The sequence below is a fragment of the Doryrhamphus excisus genome, linkage group LG2 (genome assembly GCF_037039965.1).
Source record: "Doryrhamphus excisus strain RoL-2023G ecotype Guam linkage group LG2, RoL_Dexc_Guam_v1.1, whole genome shotgun sequence".
Classification (NCBI taxonomy): Eukaryota; Metazoa; Chordata; class Actinopteri; order Syngnathiformes; family Syngnathidae; genus Doryrhamphus; species Doryrhamphus excisus.
The window spans coordinates 22,865,832-22,890,744 of NC_136358.1; the positions used below are offsets into that span (position 1 = coordinate 22,865,832).

General features: G+C 40.4%; 3 protein-coding genes across 6 annotated transcripts in view; all 3 read right to left on the reverse strand.

The window, feature by feature from the left end:
- LOC131109511 (glycogen debranching enzyme) overlaps nt 1-4,624 on the reverse strand; it is a 46,074-nt gene extending 41,450 nt beyond the window's left edge. The window contains exons 1-2 of one of the 3 annotated variants that reach the window (XM_058061625.2): nt 4,507-4,623; nt 1,991-2,112 (exon numbers count right to left, since the gene is read on the reverse strand). In XM_058061625.2, the coding sequence (XP_057917608.2) occupies nt 1,991-2,078 (88 nt within the window). In that variant the 5' untranslated portion in view covers nt 2,079-2,112; nt 4,507-4,623. Of the gene's footprint in view, nt 1-1,990; nt 2,113-4,352 lie in introns of all 3 variants that reach the window. The other 2 variants (XM_058061627.2, XM_058061628.2) reach the window with 2 other exon arrangements.
- A 1,149-nt stretch (nt 4,625-5,773) lies between these two features.
- On the reverse strand, nt 5,774-14,240 carry LOC131109949 (uncharacterized). The gene is made up of 7 exons (XM_058062530.2): nt 13,899-14,240; nt 11,294-11,438; nt 11,125-11,220; nt 10,643-10,787; nt 8,825-8,970; nt 8,586-8,725; nt 5,774-7,005 (listed from the first exon to the last, which is right to left on the reverse strand). Exons 1-7 carry the CDS (start codon nt 13,996-13,998, stop codon nt 6,857-6,859), a joined length of 921 nt encoding a protein of 306 aa, XP_057918513.2. The 5' UTR covers nt 13,999-14,240; the 3' UTR covers nt 5,774-6,856.
- Nucleotides 14,241-14,405: 165 nt separating this feature from the next.
- Nucleotides 14,406-24,769, reverse strand: lg2h5orf22 (linkage group 2 C5orf22 homolog). Of its 2 annotated transcripts, none has more exons than XM_058062528.2 (10): nt 24,567-24,765; nt 24,113-24,258; nt 21,757-21,906; nt 21,521-21,651; nt 19,836-20,149; nt 19,024-19,086; nt 17,561-17,682; nt 15,771-15,837; nt 15,234-15,373; nt 14,406-15,112 (listed from the first exon to the last, which is right to left on the reverse strand). In XM_058062528.2, the coding sequence occupies exons 1-10, from the start codon at nt 24,657-24,659 to the stop codon at nt 14,977-14,979; spliced, it is 1,362 nt and encodes a 453-aa protein (XP_057918511.2). In that variant the 5' UTR covers nt 24,660-24,765; the 3' UTR covers nt 14,406-14,976. The 2 variants fall into 2 exon arrangements, 1 of the variants encoding a protein (XP_057918511.2); XR_013625853.1 differs by lacking the exon at nt 14,406-15,112 and adding an exon at nt 15,482-15,642 and having other exon boundaries at nt 15,236-15,373; nt 24,567-24,769.
- Between the last annotated feature and the right edge of the window lie 144 nt (nt 24,770-24,913).

A 24,913-nucleotide genomic window follows, 5' to 3' on the forward strand; every position in this document is an offset into this window, starting at 1 on the left:
ATATAGACAAACGACCATTCACACTCACATTCATACCTATGGACAATTTGGAGTGGCCAATTAACCCAGCATGTTTTTGGAATGTGGGAGGAAACCGGAGTACCCGGAGAAAACCCACACATGCACAGGGAGAACATGCAAACTCCACACAGAGATGGCCGAGGGTGGAATTGAACTCGGGTCTCCTAGCTGTGACACCTGCGCGCGAACCACTGGAGTGCCGTGCAGCCCGAAATTGATATCCTTTTACATAAAATTTGATGTAATTATTGTTGTAGTTGCACATGGAATCGTTTACCACAAAGAGAGTTTGCCTACTTATTATATCACAATGACACCATCTTTGAATGCGTCTTCCAAATGCCTTCTATTTGTATTTGACTTTATATAGCAATTTTTCTTTCATTCATTCATTTTCTACCGCTTATCCTCACGTGGGTCGCGGGGGTGCTGGAACCTATCCCAGCTGTCTTCGGGCGAGATACACCCTGGACTGGTGGCCGGCCAATCACAGGGCACATATAGACAAACAACCATTCACACTCACATTCACACCTATGGACAATTTGGAGTGGCCAATTAACCTAGCATGTTTTTGGAATGTGGGAGGAAACCGGAGTACCCGGAGAAAACCCACGCATGCACGGGGAGAACATGCAAGCTCCACACAGAGATGGCCAAAGGTGGGATCAATCCCAATCAGATCTCCTGTGTAGTAAACAGTAAATTTATAAAGTAAACATGTGCTTTTTGGACTTGGAAAAGGCATTCGATCATGTCCCTCGCGGCGCCCTTTGGGGGGTGCTCCGGGAGTACGGGATTGGTGGTGTTACTATGTGCTATTGGGTCCTTGCACAACCAGAGCAGGAGCTTGGTTCACATTGCCAGCAGTAAGTCCAGCCTGTTTCTGGTGAACGTTGGCTTGCGCCAAGGCTGCCCTTTGTCACCCATTCGGAAGTGACATCATCAGGTGGGTAAAGAAACGCTTCTCGAGGCTGATCGTCATCTTGGTTCACTATCTTGGCAGCGCTAAACGCAGCATCCTTCTACTAATATATTCACTATCTCTCCTATGGACATGTCCCAACCATCTCAGTCTGGCCTCTCTGACTTTATCTCCCAGGTCTCTTACATGTAACGTCCCTCTGATGTACTCATTGCTGATCCTATCCATCCTGGTCACTCCCAATGTGAACCTCAGTATCCTTATCTCTGCTACCTCCAGTTCTGCTTCCTGTCTTTACCTCAGTGGTACTGTCTCTAGACCAAACAACATGGCTGGTCTCACCACAGTTTGGTTTACCTTTCCTTTCATTTTAGCTGAAACTCTTCTATCATACATCACGCCTGACACTTTCCTCCACCCGTTCCATCCTGCCTGCACACGCTTCTTCACCTCCTTTTCACAATCTCCGTTGTTCCGAATTGTTCTCCACCTTCTGTATCTCTTCTCCCTGTAACCTCACTCTTCCACTTGGGTCCCTCTCATTCACACACATATACTCCGCCTTGCTGAAGGCTGAAGCTAATCTTCATTCCTATCCTTTCCAGGGCAAACCTCCACTCTTCTAGCATCTCCTCCACTCTCCTCCCTACTCTCACTACAAATCCCAATGCCATCTGCAAACATCATAGTCCATGGAGATTCTTGTCTAACCTCATCTGTCAGCCTGTCCATCACCATAGCAAACAAGAAGGGGCTCAGACCTGATCCCTGATGCAGTCCCACCTCCACCTTCAACTCTTCTGTCACACCTACAGCAAATCTTACCACTGTCCTACAGTCCTCAAACGTGTCCTGCACCACTTGAACATCTCTGGAGTGACTGCTTTCATGGTTTGTGTTATTGTTCATGGTTGTTTCCTAATATGCCAAATGTAAACAATCTAACGTAAATGGCTCCAAATGTTAAGTGGAAAGCTGCACCAATTCAAGACGGCTTATTTCATACATGTAAATAATAAATCTCAAAGCAGAAACATGATTCACCTTGATCAAGTCTGAACAGGGTCCTTTCTAAATTATCGTTGTCATTGAGAATCAGGACTCGGATCTGCTTCAAGTCTTGAGGCAACATCTTGAAATCTTGGACGGTGCTGAATCTTCCTCACCTGAAAAGAGGACATGTTGCTCATTCATCAAAAGTCATGATGCCTCCCCCATACGTTCTTCCCATCTAACCAAGATTAACATGATGATGGTTTTTTTCTAGCCTCTGACACCAGGATGTCAAGCCTGAGGATGGTCTTGACGACAGGCTGGGGGAACTTATATGACTTATACGGTTTATTACTTTTCTTTGAAAGGGACATTGAGACACCATGTTGGTCAACATTGGCTCAGCATTGAAGCTATATTATGATATTAGACATGATTATCTTTATAGAACATAGTATGTCAAAATGACACGGTATAAACTTTGCTGACCACATTGACAAGAGACAACAGCGAGATGCATTCACGGACGCTCCAAACCTCACCTCTTTCTTAATGCGTGAATGTGTGGTCTAAATAAACGTCATTAGTTGTGAAACTCACCACTGTATTTTTACTGCATAACTATGCAGTGAAAATACAGTGCCATGTGAGCCATGCTCACAGAATGTTAGCTATGTGCAGATATCAGCAGGATGTCCAGAAGCTTCTTTTATTTTGAAGGTCTAACTTTACTAGCTACAACAGGGGTCTCAAACTCAATTTAGCTGGGGGCCACTGGAGCTAGGGTCTGGGCAAGGCTGGGCCGCATCAGGTTTTCCAAAAAAAAAAAAAACAACGCATTTATTAAAAACAAACTTTTTCAGTGCTTTGGTTCCACTTTTCAACAATAAAAGCTCTGATAAAACATTCCACTGTTCTCAAATATCTTAATTTTTATTTTTCTGCACAAAATAAGATGAAAAATAAATAAACAAATCAAGAATAAAGAAAATCAATCAATCAGTAATAAATAAATTGAATAATAATAATAAAACGGCAAATAATAAAAACTTGAGAAACCACATATAGTTGGTGGGTAGACAAATTATTTTTTTCAGATTAAAATGAACAAAGCATTATTAGAGCCCTGTAGACATGACAAAACACAACTATCGTCACATTTATACCTTTTTTATTTACAACATATTGCGCAACTGCAGGGTCTTGAGACACATGCTAACTCGCAAACTAGAAAGCTAGCGACCTAAACGGTAGCCTTCAAGTTATTTCCTTTAAACTTAAATAGCCAAAAACTTACCACTTCCACACGGATAGGGAGGATAACGATTAACAGTTATTTAACCTTTAACATGAACATTAATCAAACTTAATAATTTTTTCTGGGTACATGATACCATACAGCATCCATATCAAACATTAAACTTTCATATCAAGGCGGGGGCCTCAAACTAGTGTCCTGCGGGCCACATTTGGCCCGTGGGCCACGTGTTTGAGACCTCTGAGCTACAGGATGTTGCTGAACAGGAAGGTGTGGGACTTTATTTTGTACTCCCGACTCCCGGTGCATGGAGTCGTTGACGTTGCTAATCCACCGACACATGCCTAATGTAAACACACAATTGTATTTGTTCATTTTTATAACTTGTATTTCAGGAATTGTGTAAATATTGATCTGCAGTACACATTTAAATTAGTAGCACTTTTAGTAGTACTTTTACTTGAAGTTGTCAAACCAGTAGCAGTGTACATAATATGTGTTACAGTCACAATTAATCGGACTGCTAAATTGATTGCCCTCCTCTGGGTACGCCCACTCCGCTTTGATTGGCCACAGTCCATATAAGGAAATCCGGCTCGCATCGACTTCAGTAGAACTCAGTGTTAGAAAAAAACTAGCTTGCAGAGCCATTCAAAACCTCCTTCAGGGTTCATTCAACATGACAATACAACATTCTATCCTCATATAAATGATTATGTTGACGCCTCTGTAGAAGAAATGACAACTAAAGCTTTCAGTCACTGGACACTGAAAGCTCCTTCCTACCACAAGGTCAGGAATCTTGTCGATAATGTCACCGTGTATTTATAACACTACCGCTGTTAGTTTATTGGCATGCATAGTCTTCGTCAACCCTGAACCGCGACCACACTTACACAACATATATAATATACACTCTAATCTATAAACAATCCCTAGCACACAACTAGCAATGTGGGATAGCATCGAGCTAGCGTCACTGCCGTAGTGGCTAACAGACGGAACGCCGGACTCCGTGCTCAACAGTCGGCATTACACTTTTACTTCTCGTTTGGCAAACAATTATGCGGGAAGGCAACTGGCATTAAACTTGACTTCAATCTTCCGTATTCGGTCAACTGTTCGGCACAAATATATTTACTGTCAAGTGTGTAACTTTTCCAAAACAAGCGGATTTCCCAGCGGACTTCAAATGCCACTACCTTCCAAACACGAGTGACGCAGTTCTAGCGACCTTCCACTTTGTCCACTAAAAGTATTCACCCAGTAGTGACGTGTAGACAGCGCTGACATACTGACATCGGAATACCTGGATTGTGTGTATTCTCCGTCCTGGTTAGAAGTATTTGCTATGCAACCCCTGAGCTGCACTGTGGCATCCGCGAGGAGGCGTGGCACGCACAGTAAGCGGTACCGTAATAACAGAAACGAAGGGCAACACAATCCCTACCAACTTAAGTGAGCGGGCCGAATCATATCGATTCCAAAAGTAGTATCTAAAAAATAAATGAGAGATAATTGAAAAAAAAGTCTCGGATAAATACTTGTGGGATTAGAACATTTTCCGCTTTCTTCTGTCTTCATCTTTTTACATTCTTGATAGTTCTATTCTAGTTCTACTCTTTCAGTACGATGGCAAACAAAGATGTACGCTTGAACTTGGTGGGAACATTGTATTTTATTTTTAAATACCATGCTCCCTCGCCTTTCTCACAATCATCCTGACCCCTCCCCCTTTTACCCAAGAGTAAAGTACTTATTTCCCTAACTGTATACAATAAAACAGGGGTCTCAAACACGCGGCCCGCGGGCCAAATGTGACCCGCAGGACACTAGTTTGAGGCCCCCGCCTTGATATGAAAGTTTAATGTTAGCGAAAGTTTCATATGGATGCTGTATGGTATCATCTACCCAGAAAAAAATATTACATTTGATTAATGTTCATGTTAAAGGTTAAATAACTGTTAATAGTTATCCTCCCTATCCGTGTGGAAGTGGTAAGTTTTTGGCTATTTAAGTTTAAAGGAAATAACTTGAAGGCTACCGTTTAGGTCGCTAGCTCTCTAGTTTGCGAGTTAGCATGTGTCTCAAGACCCTGCAGTTGCGCAATATGTTGTAAATAAAAAGAGTATAAATGTGACTATAGTCGTGTTTTGTCATGTCTACAGGGCTCTAATAATGCTTTGTTAATTTTAATCTGAAAAAAATAATTTGTCTACCCACCAACTATATGTGGTTTCTTAAGTTTTTGTTATTTGCTGTTTTATTATTATTATATTTATTTATTTTTATATAATATTTATATATTTTAAAAATTATTACGTTTGATTAATGTTCATGTTAAAAGTTAAATAACTGTTAATAGTTATCCTCCCTATCCGTGTGGAAGTGGTAAGTTTTTGGTATTTTATGTTTATTGAACATAATGATACACATAGAGTAGCATTAGCCTGAACACAACATAGAACAAATCATTCGGTATACTGTACCCCCCGTGTGGCTATCAAGTGTATAACATTGGCTTCAACATATAAATAGTTCTATTCTAGTTCTACTGTTTCAGTACAATGGCAAACAAAGATGTATGCTTGAACTTGGTGGGAACATGGTATTTTATTTTTACACATTGTATTAGTATCTAGTATTGACATACACAATAAAGTTATTATATGAGTATACTTGAACATAATGATACACATACAGTGGCATTAGCCTGAACACAACATAGAACAAATCATTCGGTATACTATACCCCGGGCGGCACGGCGGTCTAGTGGTTTATCGCGCAGACCTCACAGCTAGGAGACCAGGGTTCAATTCCACCCTCGGCCATCTCTGTGTGGAGTTTGCATGTTCTCCCCGTGCATGCGTGGGTTTTCTCCGGGTACTCCCGGTTTCCTCCCACATTCCAAAAAACATGCTAGGTTAATTGGTGACTCCAAATTGTGAGTGTGAATGGTTGTTTGTCTATATGTGCCCTGTGATTGGCTGGCGACCAGTCCAGGGTGTACCCCGCCTCTCGCCCTAAGACAGCCTCGACCATCGTGAGGAAAAAGCGGTAGAAAATGAATGAATGAATACTATACCCCCCCGTGTGGCTATCAAGGGTATAACATGGGCTTCAACATATAAACGTTGAGTGAGGAAATGCTGATTTTAAAAAACAACATAAATGAGAAGTTATTTATATCAGGTAGAGGGAAAGAAGTATTTGATCCCCCAGCAAACCAGGATTCTTTAGCTGTTTCCACAGACAATGTGGCAACATTGACAATAAAGCCTTCCATGAAGGTAAAAGTAACCTTAAATTCTCATGTACATGTTTCCTATGAGCTGTTTTTTGCATTTACAATTAAAACTGTCCAACTATGTGAACATTTTTGTCTTTCTGGATTGGGTTGACTGGATCGATATTCCAGAGGAACCTTGGCTATGTCGTTAATTCATTCCGTAAGGTCCGACTCGAACCAAATCAACCATTCCAATAAGAAATAACATGAATGTGATTTGGTTAGAGTATGTTTCAGTTCTAGTGGGACCATATTGAATGAATTAACGACGCATACCCAGGTTCCGCAGTATGTACTTGGATAAAGTACTGCAAATATGTTTAAGGCAGGTCTTAACATGTGCTGTGATCTGAAGGCGGTCAAAGCTATTTAGGTTAAGATCTTAAACTTGCTTCCATCAAGAGGTGAATTCAGCGAGCGTGTGGAGCCTGGAGAGAAGAGGGGTCTCCGTTTGTTTCTCCAGATGACGTTACACACTCGGAACAGCAGCAGGATACACGCCAACACCAGCAGAGTAACTAATAGGGCAAAAAGTATGCACACAGAATGTTAGCCGACAATCATAGTAGCTATAATAAATAATACAATAATTTAACCTGGATATCAATCAGTCATTTGCAAATGTGTTGCAGAAAGTCTTACCGAAAGGATAAATAGCTTTTTGTTTGTTTCTTCCAATTCCCTTTTCCAGATGTTGCATTGTTGCAAAGTGAAATAATATTTTATTATCGTGGAAGTATAGTACTTCCTCATCCTATCAAAATACATGAATTAATAAAACCACGGTTGAGTGGTAGGCTGACAGCTAGGAGACCAGGGTTCGATTCCACCCTCGGCCATCTCTGTGTGGAGTTTGCATGTTCTCCCCGTGCATGCGTGGGTTTTCTCCGGGTACTCCGGTTTCCTCCCACATTCCAAAACCATGCTAGGTTAATTGGCGACTCCAAATTGTCCATAGGTATGAATGTGAGTGTGAATGGTTGTTTGTCTATACGTATGTGCCCTGTGATTGGCTGGCCACCAGTCCAGGGTGTACCCCGCCTCTCGCCCGAAGACAACTGGGATAGGCTCCAGCACCCCCGCGACCCTCGTGAGGATAAGCGATAGAAAATGAATGAATGAATGAATGAATACAGCTTACCATTAGTGAAAAAAAAAACATATTCAGGCAAATGTTATCATTTTTAAGAATAGGGCTAGATCAGGGGTCGACTACCTTTACTATGAAAAGAGCCATTTTTGCACTAAAGAAAAATAGCCTGGAGCCACAAAACATATGTTTAAAACAACGTTGGAGGGAATTTGGGGGTATCAAAGTAGTTCAGATGTGGGAGGAAACCGGAGTACCCGGAGAAAACCCACGCATGCATGGGGAGAACATGCAAACTCCACACAGAGATGGCCGAGGGTGGAATTGAACTCTGGTCTCCTAGCTGTGAGGTCTGCGTGCTAATGCTAACCACTCGTCCACTGTGCAGCCCATATCACATCTTATTTTCTGTTATTATCTCTACTGCAAGGGCTGCATGGCGGTCGAGTGGTTTGCGTGCAGACCTCACAGCAAGGAGACCCAAGTTCAATCCCACCCTCGGCCATCTCTGTGTGGAGTTTGCATGTTCTCCCCGTGCATGCGTGGGTTTTCTCCGGGTACTCCGGTTTCCTCCCACATTCCAAAAACATGCTAGGTTAATTGGCCACTCCAAATGTGCCCTGTGATTGGCTGGCCACCAGTCCAGGGTGTACCCCGCCTCTCGCCTGAAGACAGCTGGGATAGGCTCCAGCACCCCCGCGACCCTTGTGAGGATAAGCGGTAGAAAATGAATGAATACTGCAGGTGTGTTATTTCACGTCTAGAGGGCGCTAATGTTAAAAAAACATACATAGAAGATCATAATCAGCTTTTTTACGCTCCAACTACGAAAATATTTAATTCATAAATAAGGTATCCTACTTGGAAATTCACTTATAGTCGGGTCTGAAACCATTGGACTAGGGATTACTGAATGACTAAGACTAGTTGGTGGCCTTCACACCCCCCCCCCCACCCTTCCAGTCACCTGTTCCTCCCCCTTTTGCTTCTAAACACCATTCAACTCACCCATAAAGATGGCATTTGGAGTGGGGTCAGCTGGGACAAAATGTTTCCAGACATTTCCAAGCAGCGCCACGATCACGACAGGGTACACCGACAGAATGTTGCGCACCCAGCGATCCAGTATCCAGTTTTCAAGGATAAACCTAGACAACAAAGATTGGTGCCCATCACTGCTACTAATACTACATGAACATCATCATTAACACACAATTCTGAGTCCTGGATCAGTTCGGTCAGATTACCATGCCACCAGCTCAGCGAAGAGGATGCAAAGACACGCGGTTGCCGCCGTGCTCCTGACCACGCCCCACAGCTGAAGGACCAGAGTGAAGTTGATCAAAGAAGCGATGGCCGTCCATGTGGTGTAGAGAGCCAAACCATTCTGGACCTTTCATGTTTTCCATTCATGGAAACGGAAGACAAAAGAAAACATTCGCCAATTATCGTCAACGGACTACCAGAAAACTGTCTCTCTACCAGGCCCCTGCCCCAGATAGTGATAATGGGAGTTTGCCCAACCGTGACGCCCTTTGGGGGATACGGGATTACGGGATTGGTGGTGCTACCACGTTCCATTTGATCCTTTGGTCCAAACGGAGCAGGACCTTGGTTCGCATTGCCAGCCTCTTTCTGGTCAACGTTGGCCTCCGCCAAGGCTGCCCTTTGACCCTGGGCTGTACATGGGTCTTCTTGAGCAGGGCGACCTTGGGGGCACTAGGATCTCAAAGTGCCTACCTCCCTTGACATCATCAACCAGCTCCTCCCTTGTCATTTTAATGCTGCTCCCTCGCCTTTCTCACAATCATCCTGACCCCCCCCCCTTTTACCCAAGAGTAAAGTACTTATTTCCCTGACTGTATACAATAAAACAGGGGTCTCAAACCAGCGGGCCACGTGTTTGAGGCCCTTGCCTTGATATGAAAGTTTAATGTTAGTGCGGCCCGCCCAAGTTTGATATGGATGCTGTATGGTATCATGTACCCAGAAAAAATTATTACGTTTGATTAATGTTCATCAATTTTATTATTTTTTTATAATTAAATTTTATTATTGTATTATTTTATTTCATTTTATTTTGTTATTTTAGTTTATTTTACTATTTTAGTTTACTCTATTTGAGTTTAGTTTAGTTTAGTCACGTACCGAAGTACGAGGTGATATGACCATACAATGACATAATGGGTACCATAGTAACTGTCAATATAGTAGGTTATAGTACGTCAGGGGTCTCAAACACGCAGCCCGCGGGCCAAATATGGCCCGCAGGACACTAGTTTGAGGCCCACGCCTTGATATGAAAGTTTAATGTTAGTGCGGCCCGCGCAAGTTTGATATGGATGCTGTATGGTATCATGTACCCAGAAAAAATTATTACATTTGATTAATGTTCATGTTAAAGGTTAAATAACTGTTAATAGTTATCCTCCCTATCCGTGTGGAAGTGGTAAGTTTTTGGCTTTTTAAGTTTAAAGGAAATAACTTGGAGGCTACCGTTTAGGTCGCTAGCTCTCTAGTTTGCGAGTTAGCATCTGTCTCAAGACCCTGCAGTTGCGCAATATGTTGTAAATAAAAAGAGTATAAATGTGACTATAGTCGTGTTCTGTCATGTCTACAGGGCTCTAATAATGCTTTGTTCATTTTAATCTGAAAAAAATAATTTGTCTACCCACCAACTATATGTGGTTTCTTAAGTTTTTATTATTTGCCGTTTTATTATTATTATTATTATATTTATTTATTACTGATTGATTGATTTTCTTTATTCTTGATCTTATTTTGTGTAGAAAAATAAAAATTAAGATATTTGAGAACAGTGGAATGTTTTATCAGAGCTTTTCTTGTAGAAAATCGGAACCAAAGCAAAGTTTATTAATTTTTCTGTTTTTAATAAAAACATTTTTGGAAAACCTGATGCGGCCCAGTCTTGCCCAGACCCTAGCTCCAGTGGCCCCCAAGTAAATTGAGTTTGAGACCCGTGCAATAAAAGCTTCAAATATATGATAAACGACAATAATACACTCATCACCATGACAACACCTCCAGTAGTATAGTTTACCTACCAGAATTCTGAGACAGCACAGATCTTTCGGGTAATAGGTCTTCAGCCACAGCCCATAATAATCTGTGGCAAAGCAACATATTCCCAAGGCCCCGCAATTGGAAATCACTACCAGGATCAACACAACCAGTGCAGCGAGCATCAACCTGGAACGGGAAAGAAAAGGAGCAGGAAGTTAGTAGCTCACCTTGATGGGAGATCCTAAAATGATCTTGATGGGGGGGTTGATGGACATGTGATGAATGCAACTGTGCGCAGATGTTTTGATGCAAGAGTGTTTGGCACCAGAGTCTACTGTTGAGGGATAAATACTTCGGAATCGGGCGTCCGATTAAGAAGCCTGCTAAGATGAGAGGCGGAACCTGAACAGTCCAGTTGTGATCGTTTCAATGCGTTTCAATGTGACAGTGTTAGTAATTTGAGAACTGAAGGTCAAGACCTAGCATATATGAAATTGATTTGATAAAAAAAAAGTAGTCCTACTCTCTGTCCCACAACAGCAGCCATATCATATTCAGCAACATGTTGAAAGCCCAGCAGAAATAGAAGGCGTAAGGCAGCAGACATTGGGCCCAGGATCTGTTCAAGAGAAATACACGTGTTTCCAAGCATAAATAAGAATAGACTCTGCAGCACATTGATCTACACTTACCCTCTGAACACGTATAGAGTCATATATATGACCATTAAGGAGAGCCAAGTATATATAACACCCCAAATGGAGAAGGTCCACCCAGCAGGGGTGATGTCCGTCTCATAACGGGCTGAGACATTACCTGTAGAGGAATGGAAGGGACCTGGAAGGGAGAAGGATGTAGCTTTTAGACATTCTACTCCAAGTGGTTATATGAAATATAAATACCCAAATTATCAGCAACCTAGCATGGGTCATGTTAAGTATTTGTACATAGGGTTGACTGACTAGGACTCCAGTTCAATACCCCGCTGTCTCCAGTGGTGCAACCGTGCTATTTCACTGGCATGTTTCTTTTATTTTGAAGGCCTGGCTTTACTGCCGACAGGATATGCTGATGTTGCGGCACTAATTTCGTTTTCTACAGACGAAATCATTAGAAAGGTGAGAGAAGAAATGGTTACACTAAAAAGATGGTTTGATGATAATAGATCAGGGGTCTCAAACTCAATTTACCTGGGGGCCACTGGAGCTAGGGTCTGGGCAAGACTGGGCCGCATCAGGTTTTCCAAAAAAAAAAAACAAACGCTTTTATTAAAAAGAGAAAAATATACAAACTTTTTCAGTGCTTTGGTTCGGATTTTCTACAACAAAAGCTCTGATAAAACATTCCACTGTTCTCAAATATCTTAACTTTTATTTTTCTGCACAAAATAAGATGAAAAATAAATAAACAAATCAAGAATAAAGAAAATCAATCAGTAATAAATAAATATAATAATAATAATAATAATAATAATAAAACGGCAAATAATAAAAACTTAAGAAACCACATATAGTTGGTGGGTAGACAAATTATTTTTTTCAGATTAAAATGAACAAAGCATTATTAGAGCCCTGTAGACATGACAAAACACGACTATAGTCACATTTATACTCTTTTTATTTACAACATATTGCGCAACTGCAGGGTCTTGAGACACATGCTAACTCGCAAACTAGAGAGCTAGCGACCTAAACGGTAGCCTTCAAGTTATTTCCTTTAAACTTAAATAGCCAAAAACTTACCACTTCCACACGGATAGGGAGGGTAACTATTAACAGTTATTTAACCTTTAACATGAACATTAATCAAATGTAATAATTTTTTCTGGGTACATGATACCATACAGCATCCATATTAAACTTGCGTGGGCCGCACTAACATTAAACTTTCATATCAAACTAGTTTCCTGGTTTGATATGAAACTGGGCCGCGTGTTTGAGACCCCTGTAATAGATTGTCCTTCAACCTAAGTAAAACTAAAATCATGCTGTTTGGTAACAGCAGAAAGGACACGTACCAGTAAATACAAATAGACGATGTAGACATTGAAAGGGTGAAGGAAAATACATTTCTGGGATATCACAATAGATGAAAATATCAACTGGAAACCTCATATTACAAATATACAACATAAGGTGGCCAGAAATATTTCAATATTGAACAAAGCAAAGTTTGTTCTCAATCAGATATCACTCTGGTGACTCCAAATTGCCCATAGGTATGAATGTGAGTGTGAATGGTTGTTTGTATATATGTGCCCTGTGATTGGCTGGCCACCAGTCCAGGGTGTACCCCGCCTTTCATCCAAAGTCAGCTGGGATAGGCTCCAGCACGCCCGCGACCCACGGGAAGATAAGCCGTAGAAAATGAATGAACATTATGGGTTGACAGATATGACTGGAGTTGTAAGACGACAAGTTTCTCCATGACCTTGAACAGGAAGGGCAGATGTACGAAAGTTGGATGAAGTTGATGGATCTAGGTTTGGCTTTTTGAGGAGTGGTCTAACTCCAGCTTGCTTAAGGGCAGTGAGGGACAAGAACAAGAACATGGCTGGGACCGATGGTATCTATATACTCAATCATCCTTGCAGGGATAATAATGTCTAGAGGACAGTTGGTGGGGTTTAACTGTAGAACTAATTTTTTTTAAGAAGAGGAGTGGAAATTGGCGAAAAGGAGCTGACGTCACCCAGCTGAAAAACAATGACGTCACTCAGCGACTCCCTGGACAGCCAATAGTTGTTGGCAACGGTATTCCCCATTACTCAGTCGTCGTCCTTCACTTCATGTTAAAAGCCGTTAAGGCCTTTATCTTTATAAAAAAACTCTGGTTCCATTACCGCCGTAAACGACAAATAACACTTAGTCTTTAGAATGTAAGCACTGGTAGTGACATCTGTCTGAGAAAAGTAGCTTACACTCTAAATTCGAACATTAAATACTTTCGGGGCGTGACAGTCTACACGCCTGTAAACAAATGACTGAAAGTTTGTCATCAAAACTGATAAAACTCTTGTAGGACCTTCTGCCATCCGTGTTGGGGTGACGATTTAACCAAAAAATCAGCGGTCACGTGATCTCAATTCTGAGTGCTTTAACGTTAGCATTCCACACATTCCACATTCCGCCCAGAATTAGCATGATCGAAAAAGTAGCATCGAGTCAAGTGTAAAACACGAACAAATATAAACATATTTCTTAATTTAACGCTAAAAAACTGGTGGGATTTGAGGTTAGCAAACAACTGCAGACATAACGTCGGAGAAGTGCAATGAATTCGTGTTTTTCTACTCACCTTTACCCGATCCCGCCAAAGCGTTAACCACCAAAACGACCACAAACATCACCGCACATAAGATAATAACAGAGATTCGGCATATCTTAATGTCCCTCATTGTAAATACTTATTTTGGTGTTACTTTGTGTCAGGAGCTATTCCCAGATGCGAGCTGTTCCAAATGTGACTTTCGTGAACGAGTCGTTTTTTTTAAACTCTGTATAGCAACAACAGATGCGCGAGTCTTAAAAGTTTGAGTCAGTCAAACCTCGTGTTTTTTTTTACTTGATAATGACGCGTACTCGTCTCCGTTAACTCGTTCAATTCACCAGCAAACAAAAAATGAACTAGATCAAGCTTAAAAAAATCATAACGAGGCAGTCTTTTCAACTGCTGAAAGGAACGAATCCTCGAGGCCATCTATCTCTCCATGCTGTCTCTAACGAGAACAGATGCACGTTTCCCATCACGTGACCTACGGAACCGCCCACAATAACAGACTGGCTTGGATTTAATTTATCTTGTCTGTTTATTGTCACAAATAGCCATGTTTTTTCCCCTGTTCATGTTGTTATATTGATGGACACATATTGTTATATTTATTCAATGTTTAGTGAAAAACAATTAATAATAAACTTCTGGACACAGAGCTTTGGGTAAAACTATACAATTAATTATTTTCATATTATATGTAATAAAAGGGAATAATTGTATTCTTTTGTTGCTGTTGTTCCATTGTCTTATTTATATATTGTCAAATTGCTGATGTTTGATAAAATATTTTTTTTGATTACCTACATTTTTTAACTAAAACATTTAGCTGCATACTGTATATGTAAAGTATACATTTGGAGTCTGTAAATGTGGGAAAATAGGAAATAAAATCTAAATTATTGTTTTTTGTTGTATAAGATGATTTTGAAGAAATGATGAAAGGCTCCCAATGAATGATGTGATTAATTCATTGTTAAAGCAGGCTTGAATTGACAAATTCACAAACAGGGAAGGCTTGAGCGGGGTTTTCCACAAGGAAAGGTTTTAAGGTCAAAAGTCCTCGAGGGGGAAGTTCATTGCGCCAGACCCGGATTTACACCTTTTAAGCAAATCCTGTGTCGGTATTATCATAGTCCTTGTGTATATCCAATGATCCATACTGCTTTTCAAGTACAGCCAGTACTCTGCCTTGGACCGCATCCACTTGTTCTGCTGGGCAGTATTCATCCAGACTGGACCTAAAACACACAAATATATTAACATGTGACAACCAATGAAGCCGTACTGTATACGTATTTGTGATGTACTGCACTGTACTTAAAAATTGACCTGAAACATCACTCTGAAAGCAAGTCTCACCTGGATATAGTCACCAGAGTAGGTTTGGGCAAGCGCTTCAGAAACAGTTGGACAGCTGACATGAGTCCGTCAATCTCCTCATCCGAGCTGATATGATGAGGCAACTCGAACGTGTCACAGGTTAAGCCGGCCTGATGTACCTGAGTATGACAGAAGATACACAGCGGTGGTAGAAATGACAGAGAATGAGGTGTAAAATATCGAGAACAAGCAGCAGCAGTCAAGTCATCAATAGTGTTCTATTCCACCTTTAATCCAAAATGCTTCTTTTCTTCTTCTATGTTTGTGTGCCATCGCCAGGCATGCATGCAAGCTTTTGCCAGTTTCTGTGGACAGAGGGCTAGGTCCATCCCACCCACCCCCAGGAAAGCGAAGGGCACTGCTGACATTGCTGACCTGCAGCCTGTTTCTATCCAATTAGGATGCACGTGCATGAAAACAATGGCAGACATTCTTGGCCTTGTTGGCACAACGTTTGAAAGACATGAATTATATCACATGACATACCTTTAGCAGTACCAATATTTCTATTCTTACCATTTCATAATCTGGGTGAGGAATTCTTGACTTCAAACTGGAAACAAGGTGACCGAAAGAAGCCTTCCTGGAGACACACAAAATAGGAAGCTTTTTGTTATAGATTCCTATTGCAATTTACACATCAGGAAAGTACATGTACATCAAATGTGACGATCCACTATGTTTGGGGGGAATCATACATTAACTGGCCACAACATCACAACAATAATCTGATGCATTTATTCATTAATTCATTTATTTTCCACCAGCACTCCTGGAGTGCTGGAGCTTATCCCAGCTGTCTTCGGGCGAGAGGCGGGGTACACCCTGGACTGGTGGCCAGCCAATCACAGGGCACATATAGACAAACAACCATTCACACTCCGGTCTCCTAGCTGCGTGCTAACCACTCGACCACCTTGCCGCCCTAATCTGATGCAGTGCTTCTCAAATAGCGGGGTGGCCCCCCCTGGGAATTGTCATTCCATTTCAATGCAGACCTACCAACATGTACATATTTATAGTACTCAACATGTCAACATGCAATTTCACTCTTTAATACGCTTGATTCTTTTCTTTTTTCTGCGTTTTCTTGGTTTTGTTTTTTAGTTCAGTCTGTAGTGTACAAACCAATTAAAAAATATTAGTTTCTCGAGTATTTCAAATCGGTGGGGCGCAAAAATATTCCCGCCCCTTGGGGGGCCCCCTATACAGAGCGTCTACTTTTTTCAAATAAGTAAAACAATTAACCGTAGAGTTTTTAAAATAATAATAATAATAATGATGATATTGGGCTGCACGGCGGTCTAGTGGTTAGCACGCAGACCTCACAGCTAGGAGACCAGAGTTCAATCCCACCATCTCTGCGTGGAGTTTGTGTGTTCTCCCCGTGCATGCGTGGGTTTTCCCCGGGTACTCCGATTTCCTCTCACATTCCAAAAACATGCTAGGTTAATTGGCCACTCCAAATTGTCCATAGGTATGAATGTGAGTGTGAATGGTTGTTTGTCCATATGTGCCCTGTCATTGGCTGGCCACCAGTCCAGGGTGTACCCCGCCTCTCGCCCAAAGACAGCTGGGATAGGCTCCAGCACCCCTGCGACCCTCGTGAGGATAAGCGGTAGAAAATGAATGAATGAATGAATGATGATATTTTGGGCTATACTGACAGATGAATGTCAGCACGTTTTTGGGAACCCCCAAAACCCTGTGTCATATTTTGATGAACTTTTGCTAGAACAGTAATAATGAGTGATTTTTTTGTGATTTGATTAAAAAAAAAAAAAAAAAGTTCATCCACAACTGACTTTGAAAATTTCACACTTTAGATATCGAGAAAATTAAGGGATAAGTACTGGGGAAATAAGATACTCCAAAAACATTCCAAACACTCCAAACAACATATTTTACTATATTTTTCCTGCACTGAATCTAATGTTTTCTTAATTAATAAATAAATCATAAAATAATAATGCTATGTAATATGAGTACCGCCTCAGTATGGATTTGGGAGCATGCAGACACTATGTATCGGGGGTCGGCTGCATTCGCGGTTCAGAAGGCAGCGGATGTGGCTGGAGGGGCCCAGCAGAGGTGGACAACATTCAGGTTTTTAGTGAATAATGTGAGAAGACTATGAATAAATGCATTGTGAAATAGAAACCAAAACAAACATATTGGCGTTGTTTGGCTATAAAAAGAAATGTAGCTCTTGGCCACTTTCATTTTGTAAAAGTAAAAGTTCCCAATAGTGAGCCCAGCTGAAATGAAACTGGTGAAACTGATCAAATGAGAAAGTTTCTGCTTACTCGAGTTTGCTGCCCCAGTGTAAAACAACCTCCTCTCTGTCATCTTCTAGGAGATCAGCGAAGGCTGCTTCCAAGTCCTCTAACTGACGTATGCGATGATCCACACACTCACCAAGCTCCTCCTGGACACACGGCGTAAACATCATCACTTTATCACAATGTAATAATGGGTGTACACTAAAAACATCATACGACAAAAAGAAGGTGGCACTGCTGAGACAGAAAAGCAAGCATCTGAAATATTATAAATCTATACAAATAACATAATATAATAAAATAATGAAGATCTTAAAAAATGACACATTGTATATAAATATATATATATAAATTTATATTTATGTACATAAATATATATATATATATATATATATATATATATATATATATATATATATATATATATATATATATATATACATATATACATTTAACTAACTAGCTATTTAAACCAGGGGTATCCAAAGGACAGCCCCTGGCCCAATCTGAAAATACAATGTAACAAGAAAACTAAAAAAAAAACAAAAAAAACAACACAGCAAAAAGTCCTAATATTGTGAAAAATCTACCAAAAAAATAAAAATAAAAAAAGAATATATTTGAATATTTGGAAAATTAGGTTGGTCACATTTTTCCGAGAACATTTTAGCATAGAGTTAAACTATTCAGGAAATAAAATGAATTTTTGCAAAATTAGGCTTGGGGGGTTATAATTTTATCTTATTTTTAAATTTTTATTATAAGTTATAATATTATGGACTTAAAGTCATAATACTGAAAAGAAAATGTATGAAGATTATTTCAAACAAAAACTGAAATATTTTTTCATTCATTCATTTTCTACCGCTTATCCTCACGAGGGTCGCGGGGGGTGCTGAAGCCTATCCCAGCTGTCTTCGAGCGAGAGAGACGCGGGGTACACCCTGGACAGGTGGCCAGCCAATCACAGGGCACATATAGACAAACAACCATTCACACTCACATTCATACCTATGGACAATTTGGAGTGGCCAATTAACCTAGCATGTTTTTGGAATGTGGGAGGAAACCGGAGTACCCGGAGAAAACCCACGCATGCACGGGGAGAACATGCAAACTCCACACAGACATGGCCGAGAGTGGGATTGAACTCGGGTCTCCTAGCTGTGAGGTCTGTGCGGTAACCACTTGATCGCCGTGCAGCCTTGAAATATTTTTTAAATCAGAAATGAAGAAGCAAAAATGCCTTTTCACATAGATGATGCGGTGTTCTCTTAAAATGTATACATTATAACTTCTTAGCATATCCATACATATCTATACTTTCCAAAATAATAAGTGGCCCATGCCTCCTTTTATTTTTCAGTGCGTGGTCCTCGCTGGAAAAAGTTTGGACACTTTCTGATTGAAACAATAACATCGGCGTTTGGAGTTATTTTTAAAGCAACGCTTGAAGGTCATCGAAAGCCAAAAAAATAAAAAATCACCTCATCAGCGTTGGTACCAGGTCCTTTAAAGCTGTAGAGTTCCTGAAGGATGGTATACTCCTCCTGGGCAGAGAATCAATGGCACTGCATCACATCTTCACATCTGCACACAGCACACTACTGCTGTCCAAACATATTATCTGGTGTTTTGATACTTATTCTTGAGTACTGTAGTACTACATTCCACTTTGCTGCAGGAAAACCAAAATTTCCGATAACCCGCATAACACTTATTAATTAAAAAGAAAATGCTAATGACAAAAACAAGCAGACTGAGAAACAGCTTCTTCCCAAGAGCCATTACCACCCTGAACTCAGACATACAACGTACCCGGTCATTAGCATAATGCAAATGTACAATATTTCCATCACTGCCTCTGTTACTACCTCAATCATATTTATTTTATTTAACAACCCAATACAATACACTCATATGTGACTTTACTCATCTGTATACACCAGTCATTATTTGCACTATGACCCATTTACCATTGCACTAAAATTAATATATCTGCAATATGTCTGCTCCTGCATATGCTCCTGTGCAATACTATGTGTATATTTTGGATATCTTGTATATATCTTGTTAAATTGTCTTTTTTACTCTACTTTTATATACTTTTTTTTTTACTTGACTACTGCACTGAAAGGAGAAGCTCTCCAATCTCGTTGTACATCTTGTATCATGACAATAAAGGCCATTCCATTCCATTCTACCTTATGGATACAGAAAAGAACCAGTCAAATAATGATCTCTACATCTCAACATCTGATTTCAATAAACATGGAATTAAAAAGATGTAGTACTGTACCTGTGTATACAATTCCTTGAATGGATTCTTACAGGAAAAAAAATCCAAATCAATATCCAGGATGTATGGCTCCGTCTGACTTAGAAATGTTGATATCCTCTTTACGACATATGTTGTGGACCCTTCCTCATCTTCACCAGCGTTATGTCTCTTTATAACGCAGCGCTTCTCATCTTGTGCGGCATCATGTGGGACCTCCGTTGGTTGGACGGTCTCACTTTTTATCGCTGAGCAAGTCGCCTCCTCAAGTTGGGAACACTCTCTTCTGGGTCTCTTGGCAAGACATGTCTCCGCGTCCTCCTCGCTTTGCTTTACTGGAATGATATAAAAATAATAATAAAGGACGGCTGCACGGTGGTCGATTGGTGAGCATGCAGACCTCACAGCTAGGAGACCCGAGTTCAATCCCACCCTCGGCCATCTCTGTGTGGAGTTTGCATGTTCTCACTGTGTATGCGTGGGTTTTCTCCGGGTACTCCGGTTTCCTCCCACATTCCAAAAACATGCTAGGCTAATTGGCCACTCCAAATTGTCCATAGGTATGAATGTGAGTGTGAATGGTTGTTTGTCTATATGTGCCCTGTGATTGGCTAGCCACTCGCTTGAAGACAGCTGGGATAGGCTCCAGCACCCCCATGCCCCTCATGAGGATAAACGGTAGAAAATTAATGAATGAAATAAAGGGAAAGCTACGTATTTGGCAACACATGCATCTACAACTGCTGACAAAAAACACATGTTTTTCTGAGTGCTGAAAAATATACGACATATCGATACTATTTATCTAGCTAGCTTAATATCGGACATCCTTAGTCATAATATTATATACATAATATAATAAGTACTTATTCATTCATTCAAATTCTACCGCTTTTTCCTCACGAGGGTCGCGGGGGGTGCTGGAGCCTATCCGAGCTGTCTTTGGGCGAGAGGCGGGGTACACCCTGGACTGGTCGCCAGCCAATCACAGGGCACATATAGACAAACAACCATTCACACTCACATTCATACCTATGGACAATTTGGAGTGGCCAATTAACCTAGCATGTTTTTGGAATGTGGGAGGAAACTGGAGTACCCGGAGAAAACCCACGCATGCACGGGGAGAACACGGAGATGGCTGAGGGTGGAATTGGAATTGAACCCTGGTCTCCTAGCTGTGAGGTCTGTGCGCTAACCACTAGACCGCCATGCCACCAAAAGGACTTATTATATTATTAAATTATATTCATTAAATTATATTAAAATTATATTATTTATTATTACATTATTAATTATTATATTAAATTATATTTATTAAATTATATTACTATTATATTATTTATTATTACATTATTAATTGTTATATTAAATTATATTTATTAATTTATATTAAAATTATATTATTTATTATTACATTATTAATTGTTATATTAAATTATTAATATTAAATTATTATTATTATATACAGTTTATACATACATATATATACATACACCACTTCTTAGCATATGTTAATGTGTTGCTTCACTAAATATCAAAGTGGGCCTTGCATCCCGACACTTCAGTATGTGACTGTTTGAATTTCAATTGTCCAAATTCCTATTGTCACAAAAGATGACATCATTGGCTAAGGTCATCCGATTGGTAGATACGATAGATATGGTTAGTATCCCCAATCCACATCTCGTAAGAACCATACATACCTGGAAAAGACTGTTGACTAAAGACAGGATTGACTTTGATCACATTTAACCGGAGAGTTTTGCCGTTTTCAAGTTGATCCTCTGGAACATACAAGCCATCACTGAGGAAGTAATGATCTTTACTAGTCAGCCTGTCAGACAAAGGAGATACCAGTGATAGAATGGATCAAATGTACCAATCTCGTACTTCTTCACGAGCAAAGGAAAAGTCATTTCGAGTGAGATCTCCATTCTACCTGATGGTGGTGGTGGACGAGTCTTTGCCTACGGTCATCATGTGTTCCCCTTCTACGATTTGTTGAGCCCAGTAAGGATGCAACCACGCCACACAGGACACATGGCCAGCATAAACCATGGGCATGATCCAGTTTTCGATACTCAGCTCACTAGAAAGACAGATATTGATATTATCCATATCAGTCCTACTATCGACATACACTTACTAGCAGACGTGAACAATGGCCACTGAAATTGTGGTTATAGTCATTGTTTACATTAGCCATTACTGCAAAAACAATAAAAAAATAAAATAATGTCATTTACTCCCAATGCTGATGACAATTGTGAAGGGAATTTTGGCTCCCTAAGCGGCCCTAATCGGGTGGCCAGAGACTGGGAAGTCTGGTCCACTGAGACTGTTTTCCCTGTGACGCGGATAAGCAGAAGAAAATGGATGGATGGATCTATAAATAACACAACCTCTGGGACCTCGCTCCTCCTCATTAAGGACATAGCAAACAACCGCTGCGTATCAAGCGCCCATCGGATCTACTCTGACCCCACACCCCCCCAGCATGGACTGCATGGAAGGCTCTGCAGCATCCGCTGTACAACAACCAGGGTTAGAGACAGCTACTTCCCCCTGGCCATCACACTGCTCAATGCCATATAAGCCCCTCTACCTGCTCACACGCAAAACTTATTATTATTATTATTTAGTCAAAATTATTTCAATTATTTCTGCAATTTACTGTTTACGTTGTACATTGTTGTTCATATTTGGTGTCATCTATTTATTCATTCATTCATTCATAATTTTATCTTATTTTTTATTTTTATTATAAGTTATAATATTGTGGACTTAAAGTCATAATACTGAAAAGAAAATGTATGAAGATTATTTCATTCATTCATTCTCCACCGCTTATCCTCACGAGGGTCGCAGGGGTGCTGGAGCCTATCCCAGCTGCAAACTCCACTCAGAGATGGACCAGGGTGTGATTGAACTCGGGTCTCCTAGCTGTGAGATCTGCACGCTAACCACTTGAGCGCCGTGCAGCCAATAAATAATAATAAATAGTAATAATAATAATGGTGAGAATAAATAGATGACCCACCCTCGGCCATCTCTGTGTGGAGTTTGCATGTTCTCCCCGTGCATGCGTGGGTTTTCTCCGGGTACTCCGGTTTCCTCCCACATTCCAAAAACATGCTAGGTTAATTGGCCACTCCAAATTGTCCATAGGTATGAATGTGAGTGTGAATGGTTGTTTGTCTATATGTGCCCTGTGATTGGCTGGCCACCAGTCCAGGGTGTACCCCGCCTCTCGCATGAAGACAGCTGGGATAGAAAGTGCATGAATGAATGAATTATTATTTATCTTCTGGTATTATACGGGAGCCAAGGAATGACATTTCGTTGGCAATTTCACTGCTGTGTTTTTGTGCAATGACAATAAAGCAGTGGTCTCAAACACGCGGCCCGCGGGCCAAATGTGGCCCGCAGGACACTAGTTTGAGGCCCCCGCCTTGATATGAAAGTTTAATGTTAGTGCGGCCCGCGCAAGTTTGATATGGATGCTGTATGGTATCATGTACCCAGAAAAAAATATTACGTTGGATTAATGTTCATGTTAAAGGTTAAATAACTGTTAATAGTTATCCTCCCTATCCGTGTGGAAGTGGTAAGTTTTTGGCTATTTAAGTTTAAAGGAAATAACTTGAAGGCTACCGTTTAGGTCGCTAGCTCTCTAGTTTGCGAGTTAGCATGTGTCTCAAGACCCTGCAGTTGCGCAATATGTTGTAAATAAAAAGAGTATAAATGTGACTATAGCCGTGTTTTGTCATGTCTACAGGGCTCTAATAATGCTTTGTTCATTTTAATCTGAAAAAAATAATTTGTCTACCCACCAACTATATGTGGTTTCTTAAGGTTTTATTATTTGCCGTTTTGTTATTATTATTATATTTATTTATTACTGATTGATTGATTTTCTTTATTCTTGATTTGTTTATTTATTTTTCATCTTATTTTGTGTAGAAAAATAAAAAGTAAGATATTTGAGAACAGTGGAATGTTTTATCAGAGCTTTTCTTGTTTTTAAATTTTTTTGTTTTTAATAAATGCGTTTTTTTGGGGGGGGGGGAACCTGATGCGGCCCAGTCTCACCCAGGAGCTCCAGTGGCCCCCAAGTAAATTGAGTTTGAGACCCCTGCAATAAAGGAAGTCTATCTCTCTATCTGTCTATCTACAAACAAAAACACATGTGTCAATACAGCATCAACATTTTCAGGAATCAAACTCAAAGTGACACTTATTATCCTAGGAAACATACAAATAAACATGAAATAAAGAAAAGAAAAAAAACATACCTAAACAACTTGTCCTTGTCAAACACGGTGTCCGCACACATGTTGACGGGAATGAGCAGATCAGGATGGGAGTCCAAATGCACAAGCTTAATGTTCCTCATGGGGAGGTGTCTCGATGCAATAGCACGATATATATGACACACCACCTAGTGGAGATGAGAAGTCAGCTGGGGTAGGTTCCAGTACACCTTATACCCTAATGAGGCCGAGCGCCATAGAAACAATATTATACAATATTTGACGTCTGTTGACTATTCATCGTAGACATATAATGACGGTGTTTTATGAATATTAAATGGTTCACAACACTGATTAGACGTGAAATATACACATTAATAAGCATACGGTCGTGTATATGCTCAATAGGAGAAACATTTAGTGGAATAACTCAGCAAGTCATAGCATGAATGTCTCCAAGCAGCTAAAGCACACCGAAAGGAAAGCAAGGGCTTACATTGTGATGGTCCTCCACAATCCACACGGGAAGGTCTTTATAGAACCTCACTGGCGGTACGGAAGTCATAGTTCTTCTAAAATTAAAATACATATACTGTACATTTAGAGGAGTTAATTCATGCCTTTTTTCATTTCATAATACTATAGTTCGAGTGGTAACATTTCCTCGCTTGCTAATGACGGTTGGCGAATCATCTTGGTGTGCAATACCGCCACCAACTGGACTGGAGTTTGTGGCGGTGAAAATAAACAACAACATGATTTGGGATACAGGTAAGGGCCAGAAAATTAGAATATTTTCATAAACTTGATTTATTTCAGTCATTGTGTTCAAAAGGTATAACT